We start from the raw sequence: 23790 nt of genomic DNA, 5'->3' as shown, positions 1-23790 counted from the left end.
TGCACTATTTAGTGAATAACCAAGGCATCATTAAGGTATTACATCATTAATGATGTTATGTTATATTACATTATAATTACATTTGAACGTAGCTGAACACTATCATTTGTGTCTATGGTATTTGACCAAAGCTGTAACTATGGTAACCATAATCCTGCTACAGTCCAAAGGTCATCATCAAAACACTTGAACTTTGACCTTTACCCTTTCAACTTTGACTTGGAAAGTTCACCTCATAGATACCCATAATCAAAACATACTTCAACGTTGACCTTGCTTTACCCTTTCAACATAGATGCCAAGTGCAGGGACAATGGGATATTAGATATCGTTATAATTTAGGCCATATTATTATTATATAGCCTAACGCTTTATCATATCTATAGTTTACAGTAAACTATTACAAAACTGTAGGCTACATCTGCTCAGATATTTCATGGAACTCACACATGCGGTACAGATCAGGGTGCCGATGTTCTGTTCCTGGCGTAAAAGCAGGAGCTGTAACATCTTTTTCAACTCCTCGCCGTCTGCATGGAGTTTTCCCAACTCCTCTTGAAAATCCATTTCCGATTGAAAATTTAAAATGTTATTGAACGTGAATATAATTATCTAGACTGAACAAAATGCAAATGATCTAGACTAGTTCTACTGAAAAGTGAACGGTGAGTCCTGCACTGGATCAAGTGATCAAGTGATGTCACAGGAGCGCTACTGTGACGTCACCGTTGACGTTGGACCTTCCCCCCCTTGAACGGACAACTTCACAGAAATGAAATAATAATAATAATAATAATAATAAATTTTATTTGTATTGCACTTTATATTATGGACAATCTCAAAGTGCTACAAAATTATAATGCAAATGGATAACAGATAAAGACAGATAAAAAATAATGCAATTTAAAATAGATTATATACATACATACACACACATACGCACACACACACACACACACACTCACACATACGTGTATAAAATATACACACACACACACACACACAAACACACACATACAACACACACACACACATCAACAAAATACATTTAACAGAAAGCTTTTTTAAAAAGATATGTTTTCAAAGTTTTTTTAAAAGTGTTCAATGTCTGTGGGGCCCTCAGGTCGTCAGGGAGGGCATTCCATAGCCTGGGAGCAGCAGCAGAGAAAGCTCTGTCACCCATCCTGTGGAGCTTGGTTCTGGGGATTTGGAGGGTGTTAATGATTGTTGACCGCAGGGGGCGTGAGGAGGTCTGGGGGGTGAGGAGTTCCTGTAGGTAGAGGGGAGCATGTCCATATATGCACTGGTGGGTGAGGAGTGTGATCTTATACTCTATTCTGAAATTAACCGGGAGCCAGTGGAGACTTTTCAGAATGGGGGTGATATGTTCATGCTTGCGCACCCTCATCAGGATCCTGGCAGCACTGTTCTGGATGTATTGAAGTCTCTGGATGCTCTTGCCAGAGATCCCAATGAGGAGTGCATTGCAATAGTCCAGCCTGGAGGAAACAAAGGCGTGGATGAGCTTCTCTGCATCGCCCAGGGTGAGAGTTGGACGGAGTTTGGCAATGTTCTTGAGGTGGTAAAATGAAGTCTTGCAGAGATGTTTGATGTGGGTGTCAAAAGTGAGTTGTGGGTCCATTTTAACACCCAAGTTGGTGACAGATGTTGACAGGGAGATGTTTTGTCCAGAGAAGGTGATATTTTTGATGGTGGAAGAGCGGAGCTGATGTGATGAGCCAACTAGAATTGCTTCTGTTTTAGAGCTGTTCAGTTGAAGGAAGTTGAGCTTCATCCAAGCCTCTATCTCCTCCAGACATGTGGTCAGTGTGGATGTTGGCAGGGGAGCAGATGAAGTGGGGGTTGTCCTGAGGTAGAGCTGTGTGTCATCAGCATAACAGTGGAAAGTTATTCCGTGTCTGCTAATGATATTGCCGAGGGGGAGCATGTAGATGGTGAAGAGGGTGGGGCCCAGCACAGAACCCTGAGGGACACCACAGGTGACGTTGTGGGTATGTGATTTAGCCCTGCCCAGGGCGACGTGCTCGGTTCTGCCGGTCAGGTAAGAGTGGAACCAGTTGTAGGCATTGTCTGAGAGTCCAATGGTGTACTGCAGGCGATGGAGGAGGATGTTGTGGTCTACTGTATCAAAAGCAGCTGTTAGGTCCAGAAGGATGAGCAGAGATGGGGAACCAGTATCTGCTGTCATCAGGAGGTCGTTGGTGACCCTAACCAGGGCTGTTTCTGTGCTATGGCCAGGACGGAAACCAGACTGAAACTTTTCAAACAGGTTGTTGTGTTTGAGGTGATCAAAAAGTTGTGCTGCAACTGTTTTTTCCAGAACCTTTGACAGGAATGGAAGATTGGAGATGGGCCTGTAGTTGGAGAGAACTTCTGGATCCAGTGTGGGTTTTTTCAGCAGAGGTCTGATGACAGCCGTTTTTAATGCAGAAGGGATATGGCCAGCCATGAGAGAGTGGTTTATGATGCTGGTGATGAGTGGAGAGACGGCAGAGATGTTAGCTTTCAGCAGGGCTGAAGGGAAAGGGTCCAGAGCACAGGTGGATGGCTTCATTTTTTTGATGATGTGCTCCACCTCCTCCTGTGTGGCATCAGAGAAAGAGCAGAGGGGCTGGACAATCTCAAACGGTGGGTCAGCAGTTGGGAGGGGCAGGACAGCATTGGCAGAGAGGTGGGAGCGGATGTTATTAACTTTTTGTTTGAAAAAAGTAATGTGCATGTTGCACCTCTCCTCAGTGGTCTCAGAGTGGGAGGATGAGGGTGGCTTGAGAAGGTGATTTATTGTTGAAAACAGTTGTTTAGAGTCACCTGGGCTGTTGTTGATAATGTTGGAGTAAAACTTGGACCGTGCATCTCTCAGAGCATGAGCATACTCCCTCCTGTGTTCTCTGTATGCCTGTTTGTGAACAGTCAGTCCAGAGGCCTTGAGCCGCCGCTCAAGAACACGCCCAGCCGTCTTCATCTTTCGCAGCTCACAGTTGTACCAGGGCGCTGAGCGCAAAAATGAGACTGACCTGGATGTAAGGGGGGCGTGGAGGTCCAGGAGACTGCTCAGGGACTGGTTGTAGAAATCCACTGAGTCAGCAACAGAGGGGAAGACAGTAGAACCAGAAGAGAGAAGTTGGAGGTCCAGGTCCAGGGCATCCGCATTGATGTTTTTCAATTTTCTGAAATGGATCTGTCGCTTTGGTTTGGTGCAGGGGGAGGGGAAAGACAGCTCCATTGACACAACCTTGTGATCAGACACACCAAGATCATAAACCTGTAGGTTGCTGATGGGGGCGGAGTTAGAGATGACCAAATCAAGTGTGTGTCCCCTAGAATGTGTCGGGATGTCAACATGTTGTTGTAGGTGGAGAGTGTCTAGTAGCTGAAGAAAATCAGCTGCATGGTGACATGAGGGGTTATCAACATGAATATTTAAATCTCCCAGGATTATGGTATTTGCAGAGGTAGTACAGAGTGTTGTGAGGAGATCAGATATTTCTGGGATGAAGGCAGAGTTTGGTTTTGGTGGCCGGTAGATAAGGAGAACAGTCATAGGAAAAGGGGGCTTACATTTAAAAGCAAGACACTCACATGAAGATGTTGTAGGTAGTGAGATGGGGGTCAGCTCCAGGCCCTGTTGGTAGATGACAGCAAGGCCACCACCGCGGCCAGTGCTGCGAGCTGCCTCCAAGTAACTGTAGCCGGGGGGACAAGCTTCATTTAGGGCAGAGTAAACCTCTGGCTGGTGCCAGGTCTCTGTCAGACACATGAAATCAAGTCCTCTCTCCCTGATGTGTTCTTCAATCAGTGTGGATTTGTTGTTGATGGATATGTTAATGGAAATAGTGATATTAATATGATTATTTCATCCCAAACAGAGGGGAAAACTGCTTAAACATAATTCACAGCACATTTGTTTAACTAATGTATTATAGATAATAAAAGTCGGTTGATTAATAGCTCAAATTCATAACATAAGCCTATTCAATATTCTGTGGGTTGTCATTTTATAGTTAACTTGGGAGTATATGGGGCAAAAATCACATACCATTTTCTATTGTTTATAGTCTAGGTGGATGGATGGATGGATAAATTAACTGTATGTAGAGGTCGTCTCTCCTCACCCTCGACCACTATGCGTTGTGTTTTAATGATGGATGCCACAACCGACTGGAACTTTTGTTGCTTTATTGCTCTCTGAGATATCGGGAAAGAGCGAGCCAGGCGCATCACAGCTCCTCTGCCTCAGGACAGTCGCAAAAGAGCGACGCACGAGAACTAAAAACATACTTTCAAACAATTACAAAACTGTAGGGGAGAGAGGGGTAAGATGAGCCGAGGGGTAAGGTGAGCCATACCCTTTTTCTAGGATATGGTAAACAAATTTAATTTTATGACAGCATTCTAAGGGGGAGGGGACCCTTTCCTAACATCTGTAGAGAAGGGAAGTACATGGAAAATTTGGTAAGAAAGATATTTGGAATAATGTGTTTTTTAGCTCTCTGAGTGAATTACATTTTTGTCCAGAAGTAAGATGATTTAGAGAAAACAAGAATAAAACAACATTTAGACACATTATATCTAAGATGGTGCCTTTATAAGCTATTATATGAGGGCTAATCAAAATGACAAATCTTAGCCTAGCTTGTCATGAGAAGCATTTTTTCCCGAAATGGTGCTATGGGGTAAGATGAGCCATGAGAGGTGGGGCAAGTTGAGCCACAAAAAGCCTGACAATATCAGGCCTATATTTTAACATCAGGCTTTTAAATTGCAGTTGAGTTTATTTTTGATAAGGATTACAATATGATATTTTAACATATGAGAATAATGTACAATATTATATTTTAACATATTTTAACATATGAGAACAAGGTAATATGGTCCATGCATCCACTCTATATCCCTTTTAAACTTTAAATGGATTTTAAGATAAGTTTAAAGGCTGAATTGGTTGACCTAGCTTTTACAGGTCATATTTTGTGTTATGAACAAAGACTTAATAAAACAATCTTTTACCTGAGTTTTTGCTTTGACTTATTTTACCCCACACATTGGCTCATCTTACCCCGTGCGTGGGGTAAGTTGAGCCACTTGACCACTTTTTTTCAAAAGGGCATATCACTGGGTCTATAAAATGTTTTCAATTATTTTTTTAGTCAAATAGTAGCAGGACACTTTGAAGTTTGATATGGTATGAAGATTGCAAAAAAAGTCGTCTTTGACATGACGCTGTGATGAAAAATGTAAAAAGTGGCTCGTCTTACCACTCTCTCCCCTACGTGGCATACTGTAGATATCGGGACAGACATAAAAAATAACCAGGCATGGAGCGAGCCAGGAGCATCACAGCTCCTGCTAAACCGACCAGGTAAAGCACTTTAAAACACAACATGTAGCCTAACTGATCGGGTCAACCCATATAAAGCCACATGATGACATAACTCAGCTAGCAGCATGTAAACTAACTGAATACACCTGTAGCATGCTAAACTGCTGCAGCGTCAGAAAACATTTAGTGTGCCCGGTCGGAACACATTAAAAAGCATCTGTCATCAAGTCTCATATATGTATGTATGTATGTATAGTGCACAACACATTATGGCAATTCTGATAACTATAGATGCATGACAGAAAATCATTAAAAAAAAGAAAAGAAAAAGAAAAAACACACATACCTCTGCCTCAGGACAGTCGCAAAAGAGGCAGAGGAGGGCTACATGGAATCTTCAGGGGTCCCCACTCCCCAGCGCGGGAGCCAAGCGGAGCCAACTCATGCCACACCCCCCTACTAGGCCTACCTACTGTACCCTGACTGTACGTGGGAAACGGCAAAGTTGCACTGAATATGCAGGAAAAAAGTGGGGAAATTCAGGGAAGCATAACCAACCCTGCTACATGTAGACAATCTGAACTAGCCTACAGTACATTAATGACAGCCTAAACAGGCTAGTCGAGTTGAATAGATACTATTATTGAGTTCATATTCAAGACCAGTGGTTCTCAAACTTTTCACAATGAACCACGTTGGAGAACAATATTGTCTCTCCAAGTACCACAGTACCACCAGTTTTTGTTGTTTTTGTATCATATGAAGTGATTATTTTGTCAAGAAATAAAATATCCCAGAGTACCACAACAGAGAGTCTGCGTACCACAGTTTGAGAACCACTGTTCCAGACCTCACAACCCCACGCCATGGCATTTCTACCATAGACTATATAGCCTACAGTCTATGATTTCTACAGTCACAGTATAGGCTTAATTCTAAATTGAAGAGGATCTATAGGAATAGTAGAATACCAAAAGCCAGAATATTCCTGTTTTGTAGCTCTGTAATGTTATTGTGCATCTGCGGTGATGTTTGGCACAGGAGGCAATTTCTTAGGTGCATCACATGTCATAGTATGTTGAATACACACAGAGGGCAGCACGTCAGATAACATGCTTGTGTTCTTGAATTGTAGTAGGACATAATGCTGTGAGCCCGTTGGCACCAAATCAGGCATGTCCACTGGACATTGATACAGCAGAAGGACATAATTTGCTGGAGAACCAGACCTTTACATCTTCAGTGGTCATCATTAAGTAGTCATGCATTATTATTATGATTATGATTATTTTCCTGTCAGTATGCTATTAGCTGTTTCATGTGAACCTTGTCATTTTCATTTTTGAACATTGTCCTGGTGCTTTGCAGATGAAGCACATGCCACCACATCGCAGCAGATAGAACATGCCCTTGACACAGCAGCAAAGAAACCAAAGAAGCGCAACATTTTCACCAAATTCTTCTTGTCTATCACCAAGTCTCTGTAAACATCCTTCACAAAGTAAGAGAAACAAAATAATTGTATTTCGTTTCCTTTATATTTTCAATAGAAGTTAAAAAAAGAAATAGATACTGTATCTTGTTGGTAGCAGAGCACAGATACCAGTAATTTGACAATGGTGATTGACATCGGCACAGCCATGATCATACTGAAGAAGGGAAACTATGATATATACCTATAGTTTTACACACGCTGCAAAGATCTGAGTTTCTAGTAAAATGATGTTTTCATATTAAAAATCCATATGAAAAAGTGAATCCGTGCAGACAAATGTTTTTTTAATTTTCTTTTTATTTCATGTGTGAAATGGATGTGCTTTAGCGTATCTCTGCAATACTGCTGTGTGTCTGTGTGTGTGTGTGTGTGTGTGTGTGTGTATGTGTTGTAACATAGTTGTGTTGTGTGTGTGTCTGTGACACCGTGGTTGCGGTCTCATTCTGGCCGGCTCTGATGTCTACTTCAACGCAAAGGTCTGCAGGAAAAAAACAGCACATCACAAAGACAATTTACCCTCTATGTCCACAGATTAAACAATAATGAACAGCGATTTTGGCACATTTATCACTCTGATAAACAAATGTAAAGGAAAAATGTTCAGTGTTTAACGATAGTGTGATGTGTGTCCAGTCTACCTTTTCTGGCATGTGTTAATGAAGTCCTTGATGCGGATTTGATCGCTCAGAGGGGCGAACCTCTCCACCATCTTGATGAGGTCGGGATGGGAGGCCACTACAGAGAGAATGTTACGGGCCTGATTCCTGTTTCAGACACAAAATACATGAACAGTCACCACCCACCGATTCAATGATTCATTGGCTTATTAATATATAAGCATTATACGCATAATGGCTTTAAAATCATTTTGATGGTACTGACTTATAATTGGGACAATGGCACGCTTGTCATTGTCCCTGCCCTAAAAGATCTCATATCTCATATATGTAATGTAAGTTATGTAGCCTGGGTGAACCCTAACAAATCTGTGAGTGCTTTTGAATTGGCTCTGCAGATTATCTTTGGAATTAAGTTAACAACTGAATACAAAACGTAAGTTTACAGGAAAGATGTGTCAATGGAGATTTGATAATCAGTCAGCTGTCAGCCAGACTATAACTTTTGTGGACTATATTGGAAACTGAATATTAAATCTCTAATTCTTCACTATATTTTATTTAATTAATTCTTCACTATATTTTATTTAATTAATTCTTCACTACAGTTTAGCTGTTAACAAATTATTTCAATGCTGTGCACTGAGAGATAGTTATATTCATTAGCCTAGTGCTGTATAACATGAGATTACGCTTGGATATCTCATAATAGAACAGAAACTGTTGCTGATTGGCTGATTGGTTAATTTAGACACATTTACTTTTAATTGTATTACTTTTTACAAAGTAAATACTAAAGAATCCAGAAATAGTGCTCCTAACCTGACTTCCAGTGCGTGGTCAAGGGCAAGGCAGCTGGCAACTTGGATGAAGCGGGCAGTCAGACTCGGGTCCTTTTTACCAGACAGGAGATAAGCTGCCCCCATGACCTCTGTCACTTTCTCCAGGTGCCGTGCAGTGCTCTTCCTCACGGCTGTGTGTTTGTGGCTAAGAAGAAGCAGAGAACCAATAAGTCACACCAGGAGAATAGATAACCCAGAGAAATAGGAGAGACAAAGAGACAGAACCAGGAGAAACAGGGGAGACAGAGACACAACAGGCAGACTATTGTAGGTGAGTAACAACTGATACAGACATCAAGAGATCCAGGTAACACAGAACGTTAAGAAGCACTAGAAAGCAATTAAGCAGAAAAAAACTCTTGCCCTCTTTATCTCTCTGCCCCTAACCTGAGTCCTCCGTTGATCAGAGCGTTCATGCTGCGGATGGGGGTGATGCTATACACCATGTACCCCAGGGCCAGGTCCATGTCCTTTACAAAGCTGCCGGACTCTCCAGCCTTCGGCAGCAGTGTTCGGGCTGCACCCTCGGCCTCTGCATCCATGTCCTGCCCCAGGTGAGCAAACAGGTGGGCCAGCGTCACCATGGCAGCACAGGATACGGCAGAGCGCAGGTGCCTCACCTGGTTGGGAGGAAGGACTTGGAATGACAGCTTGTACCACTTTGAATTGACATGTATTGAATACTGAGAGAGTTAACATCATTTCTTTAGTAGCATCATTAAGGCATTTCAATAGATATTGTCTAGTTTGAAACAGAACAAAAGATACAACATGTGTTCCAGAATGTTCTCCAGCAGAGAGCCTCTCACCTCTTTATTGACGGCCAGACAGACGTCATGCAGCCTGGGCAGCAGCACTTCAGAGTGGTGCTGAGCCAGAGACCTGATGGAGATCAGGGCCTTGATCTTCTTCTCCCTGCAGCACAGACAACAACACATTAGAGGAACATAGTAATACATGGATTTGGTTTGGCCGCTGTGGCACGCCCCCCCTTGTTAGTCTGTGTTTCACCTCACTGTGTGCTGTGTGTGTTTCACTAATTCACGGATTTGGGATAAATGCAGAGACCAAATGTCCTTCACGGGATCAGAGTATATATATGTGTCAGCATAGCCTAGACTACTCTTCTCTTCACAACTCCTACCTCTCAACAATATCTCAGCATAGTCTAATCTATCTTAGCTAAAAACCTACGATTTGTTTGGATAGCATAATATCTTGGCAAAAAAACTTTCATTTGTTAATATTTTAGCCTGGCCTATTTAAGCTATACTCCCACCAGTCATCGTCGCTGAGCACTCTAAAGGCCTGCAGGAGGGCCTCCTCGGGACAGGACAGAGGGCGCAGTCTGGCCAACTCTGGGAGATTCTTGGCCAGCTGGGTCTTGTTGGTGTGCCTCTCGTCTTTCCCTTTCCTCTTCTTCACCTCCTTACGCTCCCTTGTCTCCTCCTTCCTCCCTGTCACAGACTCAACGGCCATTTGCTCTGGGAGGTCAAAGGTCAAATATGTTTGTCTGAAATCCTGTCTACACCATGGCATGGCAAACAACTACGTTATTTGTATTGATAACTGCACTGATATTCAATTAGGCTAATAAAGACTGAGACATTGTCTGTCTGTGTGCACAGTGTTCATCATTTGGCCTGCCCATGATGTGTGGATCCTTTTCTGCAACCTTAGGCCAGCCTGTATGAGTCGATATATTCTGTGTGTGTGTGTGTGTGTGTGAGGTGAGGGCAGGGGAGGGGGAGTGTAAGAACAACTACTCACCTGTCTCAGTGACCACATTGAGTGACATTGTCTTCTTGAGACGGGGTAGTCTACTCTGGAACTGTCTGGTTGTCTTTGGAGGGGCGGGGACAGCAGGGGCAATTGGGGAATTGATGAGGGGCAGAGTACTGGGTGCCGACGGGGTCCTGCGAGCCACGGGCCTGAAGCTGCCCACAGAGCTGCCTGTTTGGGCCAAGGCCCTGGCATCTTTGAGAGTGGCCTGCTCCTCCTGAAGGACAATCTCCTCGGCCAGTTCCAGGACCTCCTGCAGGATTTTCCTGTTGGTCTGGCGCTCCTTCTGCTGAGCGCTCAGGGGTCTCAGCGTACCCCTCACAGACCGCTGCAGCTGGTGGTGGGGGGATGCAGGGGGTATGGGGGCAAGCAGCTTCCGCTGGCCAGGTGCCGCACTGGCATGCAAGGGCTGGAGTGGGCCGTGGGGACAGTGGGGCAAGGGCAGAAGATGAGGCTGGAGATGCGGAAACAGCTGATGCTGTGACTGCAGAGAGGGAAGAGGCAACATGGCATCAAACATGGCCACCATCTACACCCTTTAACACAGAACTGCCCAACCGCCATGCTGCATTTGATATCCTCAGTATTTCACTATAGTGCACTATTTAGTGAATAACCAAGGCATCATTAAGGTATTACATCATTAATGATGTTATGTTATATTACATTATAATTACATTTGAACGTAGCTGAACACTATCATTTGTGTCTATGGTATTTGACCAAAGCTGTAACTATGGTAACCATAAAATCCTGCTACAGTTCAAAGGTCATCATCAAAACACACTTGAACTTTGACCTTTACCCTTTCAACTTTGACTTGGAAAGGTCACCTCATAGATACCCATAATCAAAACATACTTCAACGTTGACCTTGCTTTACCCTTTCAACATAGATGCCAAGTGCAGGGACAATGGGATATTAGATATTGTTATAATTTAGGCCATATTATTATTAGCCTAACGCTTTATCATATCTATAGTTTACAGTAAACTATTACAAAACTGTAGGCTACATCTGCTCAGATATTTCATGGAACTCACACATGCGGTACAGATCAGGGTGCCGATGTTCTGTTCCTGGCGTAAAAGCAGGAGCTGTAACATCTTTTTCAACTCCTCGCCGTCTGCATGGAGTTTTCCCAACTCCTCTTGAAAATCCATTTCCGATTGAAAATGTAAAATTTTATTGAACGTGAATATAATTATCTAGACTGAACAAAATGCAAATGATCTAGACTAGTTCTACTGAAAAGTGAACGGTGAGTCCTGCACTGGATCAAGTGATCAAGTGATGTCACAGGAGCGCTACTGTGACGTCACCGATGACGTTGGACCTTCCCCCCCTTGAACGGACAACTTCACAGAAATAAAATAGTGATATTGATATGATTATTTCATCCCAAACAGAGGGGAAAACTGCTTAAACATCATTCACAGCACATTTGTTTTACTAATGTATTACAGATAATAAAAGTCGGTTGATTAATAGCTCAAATTCACATAAGCCTATTCAATATTCTGTGGGTTGTCCTTTTATAGTTAACTTGGGAGTAGGCTATATGGAGCAAAAATCACATACCATTGTCTATTGTTTATAGTCTAGGTGGATGGATGGATGGATGGATGAATTAACTGTATGTAACAGAGGTACGTCTCTCCCCACCCTCGATCACTTAGCAGCTATGCGTTGTGTTTTAATGATGGATGCCACAACCGACTGGACATTTTGTTGCTTTATTGCTCTCTGAGATATCGGGAAAGAGCGAACCAGGCGCATCACAGCTCCCCTGCCTCAGAAGTACAGTCGCAAAAGAGCGACGCACGACAACTAAAAACATACTTTCAAACAATTACAAAACTGTACGTGGCATACTGTACCAGAGATATCGGGAAAGACATAAAAAAAATAACCAGGCATGGAGCGAGCCAGGAGCATCACATCCTGCTAAACCGACCAGGTAAAGCACTTTAAAACACAACATGATGTAGCCTAACTGATCGGGTCAACCCACATAAAGTCACATGACATAACTCAGCTAGCAGCATGTAAACTAACTGAATACACCTGTAGCATGCTAAACTGCTGCAGCGTCAGAAATCATTTCGTGTGCCCGGTCAGAACACATTAAAAAGCATCTCATGTCATCAAGTCTCATATATGTATGTATGTATGTATAGTGCACAACACATTATGGCAATTCTGATAACTATAGATGCATGACAGAAAATCATTAAAAAAAAAAACACATACATGCCTCAGGACAGTCGCAAAAGAGGCAGAGGAGGGCTACCTACATGGAATCTTCAGGGGTCCCCAGCGCGGGAGCCAAGCGGAGCCAATGCCACACACCCCTACTAGGCCTACCTACTGTACCCTGACTGTACGTGGGGAAAAAAGTGGGGAAATTCAGGGAAGCATAACCAACCCTGCTACATGTAGACAATCGGAACTAGCCTACATTAATGACAGCCTAAATAGGCTAGTCGAGTTGAAAAGATACCATATTGAGTTCATATTCTAGACCAGTTCTCAAACTTTTCACAATGAACCACCTTGGAGAACAATATCTCTCCAAGTAGGCTACCACAATTATGACCAATTTTAATATATTTTACATTGTGCATTCTGTTTTGCATTGTTTTTTGGGTTTTCTTTTTCATATACATTTTTTTGTTGTTTTTGTATGAAGAGATTATTTTGTCAAGAAATAAAATATCCCAGAGTACCACAACAGAGAGTCTGCGTACCACCAGTGGTACCCGTACCACAGTTTGAGAACCACTGTTCCAGACCTCACAACCCCACGCCATGGCATTTCTACCATAGACTATATAGCCTACAGTCTATGATTTCTACAGTCACAGTATAGGCTTAATTCTAAATTGAAGAGGATCTATAGGAATAGTAGAATACCAAAAGCCAGAATATTCCTGTTTTGTAGCTCTGTAATGTTATTGTGCGTCTGCGGTGATGTTTGGCACAGGAGGCAATTTCTTAGGAGCATCACATGTCATAGTATGTTGAATACACACAGAGGGCAAAACGTCAGATAACATGCTTGTGTTCTTGAATTGTAGTAGGACATAATGCTGTGAGCCCGTTGGCACCAAATCAGGCATGTCCACTGGACATTGATACAGCAGCAGGACATAATTTGCTGGAGAACCGGACCTTTACATCTTCAGTGGTCATCATTAAGTAGTCATGCATTATTATTATGATTATGATTATTTTCCTGTCAGTATGCTATTAGCTGTTTCATGTGAACCTTGTCATTTTCATTTTTGAACATTGTCCTGGTGCTTTGCAGATGAAGCACATGCCACCACATCGCAGCAGATAGACCATGCCCTTGACACAGCAGCAAAGAAACCAAAGAAGCGCAACATTTTCACCAAATTCTTCTTGTCTATCACCAAGTCTCTGTAAACATGCTTCAAAAAGTAAGATAAACAAAATAATTGTATTCCGTTTCCTTTATATTTTCAATAGAAGTTAAAAAAGAAATAGATACTGTATCTTGTTGGTAGCAGAGCACAGATACCAGTAATTTGACAATGGTGATTGACATCGGCACAGCCATGATCATACTGAAGAAGGGAAACTATGATATATACCTATAGTTTTACACACGCTGCAAAGATCTGAGTTTATAGTAAAGTGATGTTTTCATAATATTAAAAATCCATATGAAAAAGTGAATCCGTGCAGACAAATGTTTTTTTTTTTTTTTCTTTTTATTTCATGTGTGAAATGGATGTGCTTTAGCGTATCTCTACAATACTGCTGTGTGTGTGTGTGTGTGTGTGTGTGTGTGTGTGTGTGTTGTAACATAGTTGTGTTGTGTGTGTGTCTGTGACACCGTGGTTGCGGTCTCATTCTGGCCGGCTCTGATGTCTACTTCAATGCAAAGGTCTGCAGGAAAAAAACAGCACATCACAAAGACAATTTACCCTCTATGTCCACAGATTAAACAATAATGAACAGCGATTTTGGCACATTTATCACTCTGATAAACAAATGTAAAGGAAAAATGTTCAGTGTTTAACGATAGTGTGATGTGTGTCCAGTCTACCTTTTCTGGCATGTGTTAATGAAGTCCTTGATGCGGATTTGATCGCTCAGAGGGGCGAACCTCTCCACCATCTTGATGAGGTCAGGATGGGAGGCCACTACAGAGAAAATGTTACGGGCCTGATTCCTGTTTCAGACACAAAATACAAACAGTCACCACCCACCGATTCAATGATTCATTGGCTTATTAATATATAAGCATTATACGCATAATGGCTTTAAAATCATTTTGATGGTACTGACTTATAATTGGGACAATGGCACGCTTGTCATTGTCCCTGCCCTAAAAGATCTCATATCTCATATATGTAATGTAAGTTATGTAGCCTGGGTGAACCCTAACAAATCTGTGAGTGCTTTTGAATTTGCTCTGCAGATTGTCTTTGGAATTAAGTTAACAACTGAATACAAAACGTAAGTTTACAGGAAAGATGTGTCAATGGAGATTTGATAATCAGTCAGCTGTCAGCCAGACTATACCTTTTGTGGACTATATTGGAAACTGAATATTAAATCTCAAATTCTTCACTATATTTTATTTAATTAATTCTTCACTACAGTTTAGCTGTTAACAAATTATTTCAATGCTGTGCACTGAGAGATAGTTATATTCATTAGCCTAGTGCTGTATAACATGAGATTACGCTTGGATATCTCATAATAGAACAGAAACTGTTGCTCATTGGCTGATTGGTTAATTTAGACACATTTACTTTTAATTTCATTACTTTTTACAAAGTAAATACTAAAGAATCAAGAAATAGTGCTCCTAACCTGACTTCCAGTGCGTGGTCAAGGGCAAGGCAGCTGGCAACTTGGATGAAGCGGGCAGTCAGACTCGGGTCCTTTTTACCAGACAGGAGATAAGCTGCCCCCATGACCTCTGTCACTTTCTCCAGGTGCCGTGCAGTGCTCTTCCTCACGGCTGTATGTTTGTGGCTAAGAAGAAGCAGAGAACCAATAAGTCACACCAGGAGAATAGATAACCCAGAGAAACAGGAGAGACAAAGAGACAGAACCAGGAGAAACAGGGGAGACAGAGACACAACAGGCAGACTATTGTAGGTGAGTAACAACTGATACAGACATCAAGAGATCCAGGTCACACAGAAGCACTAGAAAGCAGAAAAAAACTCTTGCCCTCTTTATCTCTCTGCCCCTAACCTGAGTCCTCCGTTGATCAGAGCGTTCATGCTGCGGATGGGGGTGATGCTATACACCATGTACCCCAGGGCCAGGTCCATGTCCTTTACAAAGCTGCCGGACTCTCCAGCCTTCGGCAGCAGTGTTCGGGCTGCACCCTCGGCCTCTGCATCCATGTCCTGCCCCAGGTGAGCAAACAGGTGGGCCAGCGTCACCATGGCAGCACAGGATACGGCAGAGCGCAGGTGCCTCACCTGGTTGGGAGGAAGGACTTGGAATGACAGCTTGTACCACTTTGAATTGACATGTATTGAATACTGAGAGAGTTAACATCATTTCTTTAGTAGCATCATTAAGGCATTTCAATAGATATTGTCTAGTTTGAAACAGAACAAAAGATACAACATGTGTTCCAGAATGTTCTCCAGCAGAGAGCCTCTCACCTCTTTATTGACGGCCAGACAGACGTCATGCAGCCTGGGCAGCAGCACTTCAGAGTGGTGCTGAGCCAGAGACCTGATGGAGATCAGGGCCTTGATCTTCTTCTCCCTGCAGCACAGACAACAACACATTAGAGGAACATAGTAATACATGGATTTGGTTTGGCCGCTGTGGCACGCCCCCCCTTGTTAGTCTGTGTTTCACCTCACTGTGTGCTGTGTGTGTTTCACTAATTCACGGATTTGGGATAAATGCAGAGACCAAATGTCCTTCACGGGATCAGAGTATATATATGTGTCAGCATAGCCTAGACTACTCTTCTCTTCACAACTCCTACCTCTCAACAATATCTCAGCATAGTCTAATCTATCTTAGCTAAAAACCTACGATTTGTTTGGATAGCATAATATCTTGGCAAAAAAACTTTCATTTGTTAATATTTTAGCCTGGCCTATTTAAGCTATACTCCCACCAGTCATCGTCGCTGAGCACTCTAAAGGCCTGCAGGAGGGCCTCCTCGGGACAGGACAGAGGGCGCAGTCTGGTCAACTCTGGGAGATTCTTGGCCAGCTGGGTCTTGTTGGTGTGCCTCTCCTCTTTCCCTTTCCTCTTCATCACCTCCTTACGCTCCCTTGTCTCCTCCTTCCTCCCTGTCCCAGACTCAACGGCCTTTTGCTCTGAGAGGTCAAAGGTCAAATATGTTTGTCTGAAATCCTGTCTACACTTGCCATGGCAAACAACTGTGTTATTTGTATTGATAACTGCACTGATATTCAATTAGGCTAATAAAGACTGAGACATTGTCTGTCTGTGTGCACAGTGTTCATCATTTGGCCTGCCCATGATGTGTGGATCCTTTTCTGCAACCTTAGGCCAGCCTGTATGAGTCAATATATTCTGTGTGTGTGTGTGTGTGTGAGGTGAGGGCAGGGGAGGGGGAGTGTAAGAACAACTACTCACCTGTCTCAGTGACCACATTGAGTGACATTGTCTTCTTGAGACGGGGTAGTCTACTCTGGAACTGTCTGGTTGTCTTTGGGGGGGCGGGGACAGCAGGGGCAATTGGGGAATTGATGAGGGGCAGAGTACTGGGTGCCAACGGGGTCCTGCGATCCACGGGCCTGAAGCTGCCCACAGAGCTGCCTGTTTGGGCCAAGGCCCTGGCATCTTTGAGAGTGGCCTGCTCCTCCTGAAGGACAATCTCCTCGGCCAGTTCCAGGACCTCCTGCAGGATTTTCCTGTTGGTCTGGCGCTCCTTCTGCTGAGCGCTCAGGGGTCTCAGCGTACCCCTCACAGACCGCTGCAGCTGGTGGTGGGGGGATGCAGGGGGTATGGGGGCAAGCAGCTTCCGCTGGCCAGGTGCCGCACTGGCATGCAAGGGCTGGAGTGGGCCGTGGGGACAGTGGGGCAAGGGCAGAAGATGAGGCTGGAGATGCGGAAACAGCTGATGCTGTGACTGCAGAGAGGGAAGAGGCAACATGGCATCAAACATGGCCACCATCTACACCCTTTAACACAGAACTGCCCAACCGCCATGCTGCATTTGATATCCTCAGTATTTCACTATAGTGCACTATTTAGTGAATAACCAAGGCATCATTAAGGTATTACATCATTAATGATGTTATATTATATGACATTATCATTACATTTGAAGGTAGCTGAACACTATCATTTGTGTCTATGGTATTTGACCAAAGCTGTAACTATGGTAACCATAATCCTGCTACAGTTCAAAGGTCATCATCAAAACACACCTTTACCCTTTCAACTTTGACTTGGAAAAGTCACCTCATAGATACCCATAAGCAAAACATACTTCAACGTTGACCTTGCTTTACCCTTTCAACATAGATGCCAAGTGCAGGGACAATGGGATATTAGATATTGTTATAATTTAGGCCATATTATTATTAGCCTAACGCTTTATCATATCTATAGTTTACAGTAAACTATTAGCCTACAAAACTGTAGGCTACATCTGCTCAGATATTTCATGGAACTCACACATGCAGTACAGATCAGGGTGCCGATGTTCTGTTCCTGGCGTAAAAGCAGGAGCTGTAACATCTTTTTCAACTCCTCGCCGTCTGCATGGAGTTTTCCCAACTCCTCTTGAAAATCCATTTCCGATCTAAAATTCCGCGGACCGGAGCAGCATTACAATTTGTTGATGACAATCAGCAAAAATAACGCGTATTGAACGTGAATATAATTATCTAGACTGAACAATTGCAAATGATCTAGACTAGTTCTACTGAAAAGTGAACGGTGAGTCCTGCACTGGATCAAGTGATCAAGTGATGTCACAGGAGCGCTACTGTGACGTCACTGATGACGTTGGACCTTTCCCCCCTTGAACGGACAACTTCACAGAAATAAATTAGTTATATTAATATGATTATTTCATCCCAAACAGCGGGGAAAACTGCTTAAACATCATTCACAGGACATTTTTTTTACTAATGTATAATAGATAATAAAAGTCGGTTGATTAATAGCTCAAATTCACATAAGCCTATTCAATATTCTGTGGGTTGTCCTTTTATATTTAACTTGGGAGTATGGAGCAAAAATCACATACCATTGTCTATTGTTTATAGTCTAGGTGGATGGATGGATGAATTAACTGTATGTAACAGAGGTACGTCTCTCCACACCCTCGATCACTTATGCGTTGTGTTTTAATGATGGGTGCCACAACCGACTGGAACTTGCTTTATTGCTCTCTGAGATATCGGGAAAAAGCGAACCAGGCGCATCACAGCTCCCCTGCCTCAGAACAGTCGCAAAAGAGCGACGCACGACAACTAAAAACATACTTTCAAACAATTAGCTGCTACAAAACTGTACGTGGCATACTGTACCAGAGATATCGGGAAAGACATAAAAAAATAACCAGGCATGGAGCGAGCCAGGAGCATCACAGCTCCTGCTAAACCGACCAGGTAAAGCACTTTAAAACACAACATGATGTAGCCTAACTGATCGGGTCAACCCATAGCCACATGACATAACTCAGCTAGCAGCATGTAAACTAACTGAATAGTCTACACCTGTAGCATGCTAAACTGCTGCAGCGTCAGAAATAATTTAGTGTGCCCGGTCGGAACGGTCGGAACACATTAAAAAGCATCTCATGTCATCAAGTCTCATATGTGTATGTATGTATGTGCACAACACATTATGGTAAATTCTGATAACTATAGATGCATGACAGAAAATCATAAAAAGACACATACCTGCCTCAGGACAGTCGCAAAAGAGGCAGAGGAGGGCTTCATGGAATCTTCAGGGGTCCCCAGCGCGGGAGCCAAGCGGAGCCAACTCATGCCACACCCCCCTACTAGGCCTACCTACTGTACCCTGACTGTACGTGGGAAACGGCAAAGTTGCACTGAATATGCAGGAAAAAGTGGGGAAATTCAGGGAAGCATAACCAACACTGCTACATGTAGACAATCGGAACTAGCCTACATTAATGACAGCCTAAATAGGCTAGTCGAGTTGAAAATATACCATATTGAGTTCATATTCTAGACCAGTTCTCAAACTTTTCACAATGAACCACCTTGGAGAACAATATCTCTCCAAGTACCACAATTATGACCAATTTTAATATATTTTACATTGTGCATTCTGTTTTGCATTGTTTTTTGGGTTTTCTTTTTCATATACATTTTTTTGTTGTTTTTGTATGAAGAGATTATTTTGTCAAGAAATAAAATATCCCAGAGTACCACAACAGAGTCTGCGTACCACCAGTGGTACCCGTACCACAGTTTGAGAACCACTGTTCCAGACCTCACAACCCCACGCCATGGCATTTCTACCATACTATATAGCCTACAGTCTATGATTTCTACAGTCACAGTATAGGCTTAATTCTAAATTGAAGAGGATCTATAGGAATAGTAGAATACCAAAAGCCAGAATATTCCTGTTTTGTAGCTCTGTAATGTTATTGTGCGTCTGCGGTGATGTTTGGGACAGGAGGCAATTTCTTAGGAGCATCACATGTCATAGTATGTTGAATACACAGAGGGCAAAACGTCAGATAACATGCTTGTGTTCTTGAATTGTAGTAGGACATAATGCTGTGAGCCCGTTGGCACCAAATCAGGCATGTCCACTGGACATTGATACAGCAGAAGGACATCATTTGCTGGAGAACCGGACCTTTACATCTTCAGTGGTCATCATTAAGTAGTCATGCATTATTATTATGATTATGATTATTTTCCTGTCAGTATGCTATTAGCTGTTTCATGTGAACCTTGTCATTTTCATTTTTGAACATTGTCCTGGTGCTTTGCAGATGAAGCACATGCCACCACATCGCAGCAGATAGAACATGCCCCTGACACAGCAGCAAAGAAACCAAAGAAGCGCAACATTTTCACCAAATTCTTCTTGTCTATCACCAAGTCTCTGTAAACATGCTTCAAAAAGTAAGAGAAACAAAATAATTGTATTCCGTTTCCTTTATATTTTCAATAGAAGTTAAAAAAGAAATAGATACTGTATCTTGTTGGTAGCAGAGCACAGATACCAGTAATTTGACAATGGTGATTGACATCGGCACAGCCATGATCATACTGAAGAAGGGAAACTATGATATATACCTATAGTTTTACACACGCTGCAAAGATCTGAGTTTATAGTAAAATGATGTTTTCATATTAAAAATCCATATGAAAAAGTGAATCTGTGCAGACAAATGTTTTTTTAATTTTCTTTTTATTTCATGTGTGAAATGGATGTGCTTTAGCGTATCTCTACAATACTGCTGTGTGTGTGTGTGTGTGTGTGTGTGTGTGTGTGTGTGTGTGTGTTGTAACATAGTTGTGTTGTGTGTGTGTCTGTGACACCGTGGTTGCGGTCTCATTCTGGCCGGCTCTGATGTCTACTTCAACGCAAAGGTCTGCAGGAAAAAAACAGCACATCACAAAGACAATTTACCCTCTATGTCCACAGATTAAACAATAATGAACAGCGATTTTGGCACATTTATCACTCTGATAAACAAATGTAAAGGAAAAATGTTCAGTGTTTAACAATAGTGTGATGTGTGTCCAGTCTACCTTTTCTGGCATGTGTTAATGAAGTCCTTGATGCGGATTTGATCGCTCAGAGGGGCGAACCTCTCCACCATCTTGATGAGGTCAGGATGGGAGGCCACTACAGAGAAAATGTTACGGGCCTGATTCCTGTTTCAGACACAAAATACATGAACAGTCACCACCCACCGACTCAATGATTCATTGGCTTATTAATATATAAGCATTATACGCATAATGGCTTTAAAATCATTTTGATGGTACTGACTTATAATTGGGACAATGGCACGCTTGTCATTGTCCCTGCCCTAAAAGATCTCATATCTCATATATGTAATGTAAGTTATGTAGCCTGGGTGAACCCTAACAAATCTGTGAGTGCTTTTGAATTTGCTCTGCAGATTGTCTTTGGAATTAAGTTAACAACTGAATACAAAACGTAAGTTTACAGGAAAGATGTGTCAATGGAGATTTGATAATCAGTCAGCTGTCAGCCAGACTATAACTTTTGTGGACTATATTGGAAACTGAATATTAAATCACTAATTCTTCACTACATTTTATTTAATTAATTCTTCACTACAGTTTAGCTGTGAACAAATTATTTCAATGCTGTGCACTAAGAGATAGTTACATTCATTAGCCTAGTGCTGTATAACATGAGATTACGCTTGGATATCTCATAATAGAACAGAAACTGTTGCTGATTGGCTGATTGGTTAATTTAGACACATTTACTTTTAATTGTATTACTTTTTACAAAGTAAATACTAAAGAATCAAGAAATAGTGCTCCTAACCTGACTTCCAGTGCGTGGTCAAGGGCAAGGCAGCTGGCAACTTGGATGAAGCGGGCAGTCAGACTCGGGTCCTTTTTACCAGACAGGAGATAAGCTGCCCCCATGACCTCCGTCACTTTCTCCAGGTGCCGTGCTGTGCTCTTCCTCACGGCTGTGTGTTTGTGGCTAAGAAGAAGCAGAGAACCAATAAGTCACACCAGGAGAATAGATAAGCCAGAGAAACAAGGGAGACAAAGAGACAGAACCAGGAGAAACAGGGGAGACAGAGACACAACAGGCAGACTATCAGGTGAGTAACAACTGATACAGACATTAAGAGATCCAGGTAACACAGAACGTTAAGAAGCACTAGAAAGCAATTAAGCAGAAAAAAACTCTTGCCCTCTTTATCTCTCTGCCCCTAACCTGAGTCCTCCGTTGATCAGAGCGTTCATGCTGCGGATGGGGGTGATGCTATACACCATGTACCCCAGGGCCAGGTCCATGTCCTTTACAAAGCTGCCGGACTCTCCAGCCTTCGGCAGCAGTGTTCGGGCTGCACCCTCGGCCTCTGCATCCATGTCCTGCCCCAGGTGAGCAAACAGGTGGGCCAGCGTCACCATGGCAGCACAGGATACGGCAGAGCGCAGGTGCCTCACCTGGTTGGGAGGAAGGACTTGAAATGACAGCTTGTACCACTTTGACTGGACATGAATTGAATACTAAGAGAGTTAACATCATTTCTTTAGTAGCATCATTAAGGCATTTCAATAGATATTGTCTAGTTTGAAACAGAACAAAAGATACAACATGTGTTCCAGAATGTTGTCCAGCAGAGAGCCTCTCACCTCTTTATTGACGGCCAGACAGACGTCATGCAGCCTGGGCAGCAGCACTTCAGAGTGGTGCTGAGCCAGAGACCTGATGGAGATCAGGGCCTTGATCTTCTTCTCCCTGCAGCACAGACAACAACACATTAGAGGAACATAGTAATACATGCATTTGGTTTGGCCGCTGTGGCACGCCCCCCCTTGTTAGTCTGTGTTTCACCTCACTGTGTGCTGTGTGTGTTTCACTAATTCACGGATTTGGGATAAATGCAGAGACCAAATGTCCTTCACGGGATCAGAGTATATACTATATATGTGTCAGCATAGCCTAGACTACTCTTCTCTTCACAACTCCTACCTCTTAACAATATCTCAGCATAGTCTAATCTATCTTAGCTAAAAACCTACGATTTGTTTGGATAGCATAATATCTTGGCAAAAAAACTTTCGTTTGTTAATATTTTAGCCTGGCCTATTTAAGCTATACTCCCACCAGTCATCGTCGCTGAGCACTCTAAAGGCCTGCAGGAGGGCCTCCTCGGGACAGGACAGAGGGCGCAGTCTGGTCAACTCTGGGAGATTCTTGGCCAGCTGGGTCTTGTTGGTGTGCCTCTCCTCTTTCCCTTTCCTCTTCATCACCTCCTTACGCTCCCTTGTCTCCTCCTTCCTCCCTGTCCCAGACTCAACGGCCTTTTGCTCTGAGAGGTCAAAGGTCAAATATGTTTGTCTGAAATCCTGTCTACACTTGCCATGGCAAACAACTGTGTTATTTGTATTGATAACTGCACTGATATTCAATTAGGCTAATAAAGACTGAGACATTGTCTGTCTGTGTGCACAGTGTTCATCATTTGGCCTGCCCATGATGTGTGGATCCTTTTCTGCAACCTTAGGCCAGCCTGTATGAGTCAATATATTCTGTGTGTGTGTGTGTGTGTGTGTGTGTGTGTGTGTGTGTGTGTGTGTGTGTGTGTGTGTGTGTGTGTGTGTGTGTGTGTGTGTGTGTGTGTGAGGTGAGGGCAGGGGAGGGGGAGTGTAAGAACAACTACTCACCTGTCTCAGTGACCACATTGAGTGACATTGTCTTCTTGAGACGGGGTAGTCTACTCTGGAACTGTCTGGTTGTCTTTGGAGGGGCGGGGACAGCAGGGGCAATTGGGGAATTGATGGGGGGCAGAGTACTGGGTGCCGACGGGGTCCTGCGATCCACGGGCCTGAAGCTGCCCACAGAGCTGCCTGTTTGGGCCAAGGCCCTGGCATCATTGAGAGCGGCCTGCTCCTCCTGAAGGACAATCTCCTCGGCCAGTTCCAGGACCTCCTGCAGGATTTTCCTGTTGGTCTGGCGCTCCTGCTGAGCGCTCAGGGGTCTCAGCGTACCCCTCA

At 43.1% G+C, this 23790-nt stretch overlaps 1 protein-coding gene across 1 annotated transcript; it reads right to left on the bottom strand.

The window, feature by feature from the left end:
• Nucleotides 1-14121: 14121 nt before the first annotated feature.
• LOC134089686 (TOG array regulator of axonemal microtubules protein 1-like) lies at nt 14122-16251 on the bottom strand. The gene is made up of 5 exons (XM_062544134.1): nt 16212-16251; nt 15742-15847; nt 15320-15552; nt 14930-15094; nt 14122-14282 (listed from the first exon to the last, which is right to left on the bottom strand). Exons 3-5 carry the CDS (start codon nt 15514-15516, stop codon nt 14153-14155), a joined length of 492 nt encoding a protein of 163 aa, XP_062400118.1. The 5' UTR covers nt 15517-15552; nt 15742-15847; nt 16212-16251; the 3' UTR covers nt 14122-14152.
• Nucleotides 16252-23790: the final 7539 nt, after the last annotated feature.

The sequence above is a fragment of the Sardina pilchardus genome, chromosome 8 (genome assembly GCF_963854185.1).
Source record: "Sardina pilchardus chromosome 8, fSarPil1.1, whole genome shotgun sequence".
NCBI lineage: Eukaryota > Metazoa > Chordata > Actinopteri > Clupeiformes > Clupeidae > Sardina > Sardina pilchardus.
This window is presented reverse-complemented; position numbering and strand designations above follow the sequence as displayed.

What these genes read in the sequence shown, in the direction of transcription:
- LOC134089686 (XM_062544134.1), bottom strand. Translation starts at nt 15,516, where the DNA reads ATGGTGACGCTGGCCCACCTGTTTGCTCACCTGGGGCAGGACATGGAT. An exon ending in CTGATCAACGGAGGACTCAG is followed by an intron (nt 15,095 to 15,319) that starts GTTAGGGGCAGA and finishes GCTTCTTCTTAG; the next exon opens with CCACAAACATACAGCCGTGA. An exon ending in GACCACGCACTGGAAGTCAG is followed by an intron (nt 14,283 to 14,929) that starts GTTAGGAGCACT and finishes TGTCTGAAACAG; the next exon opens with GAATCAGGCCCGTAACATTT.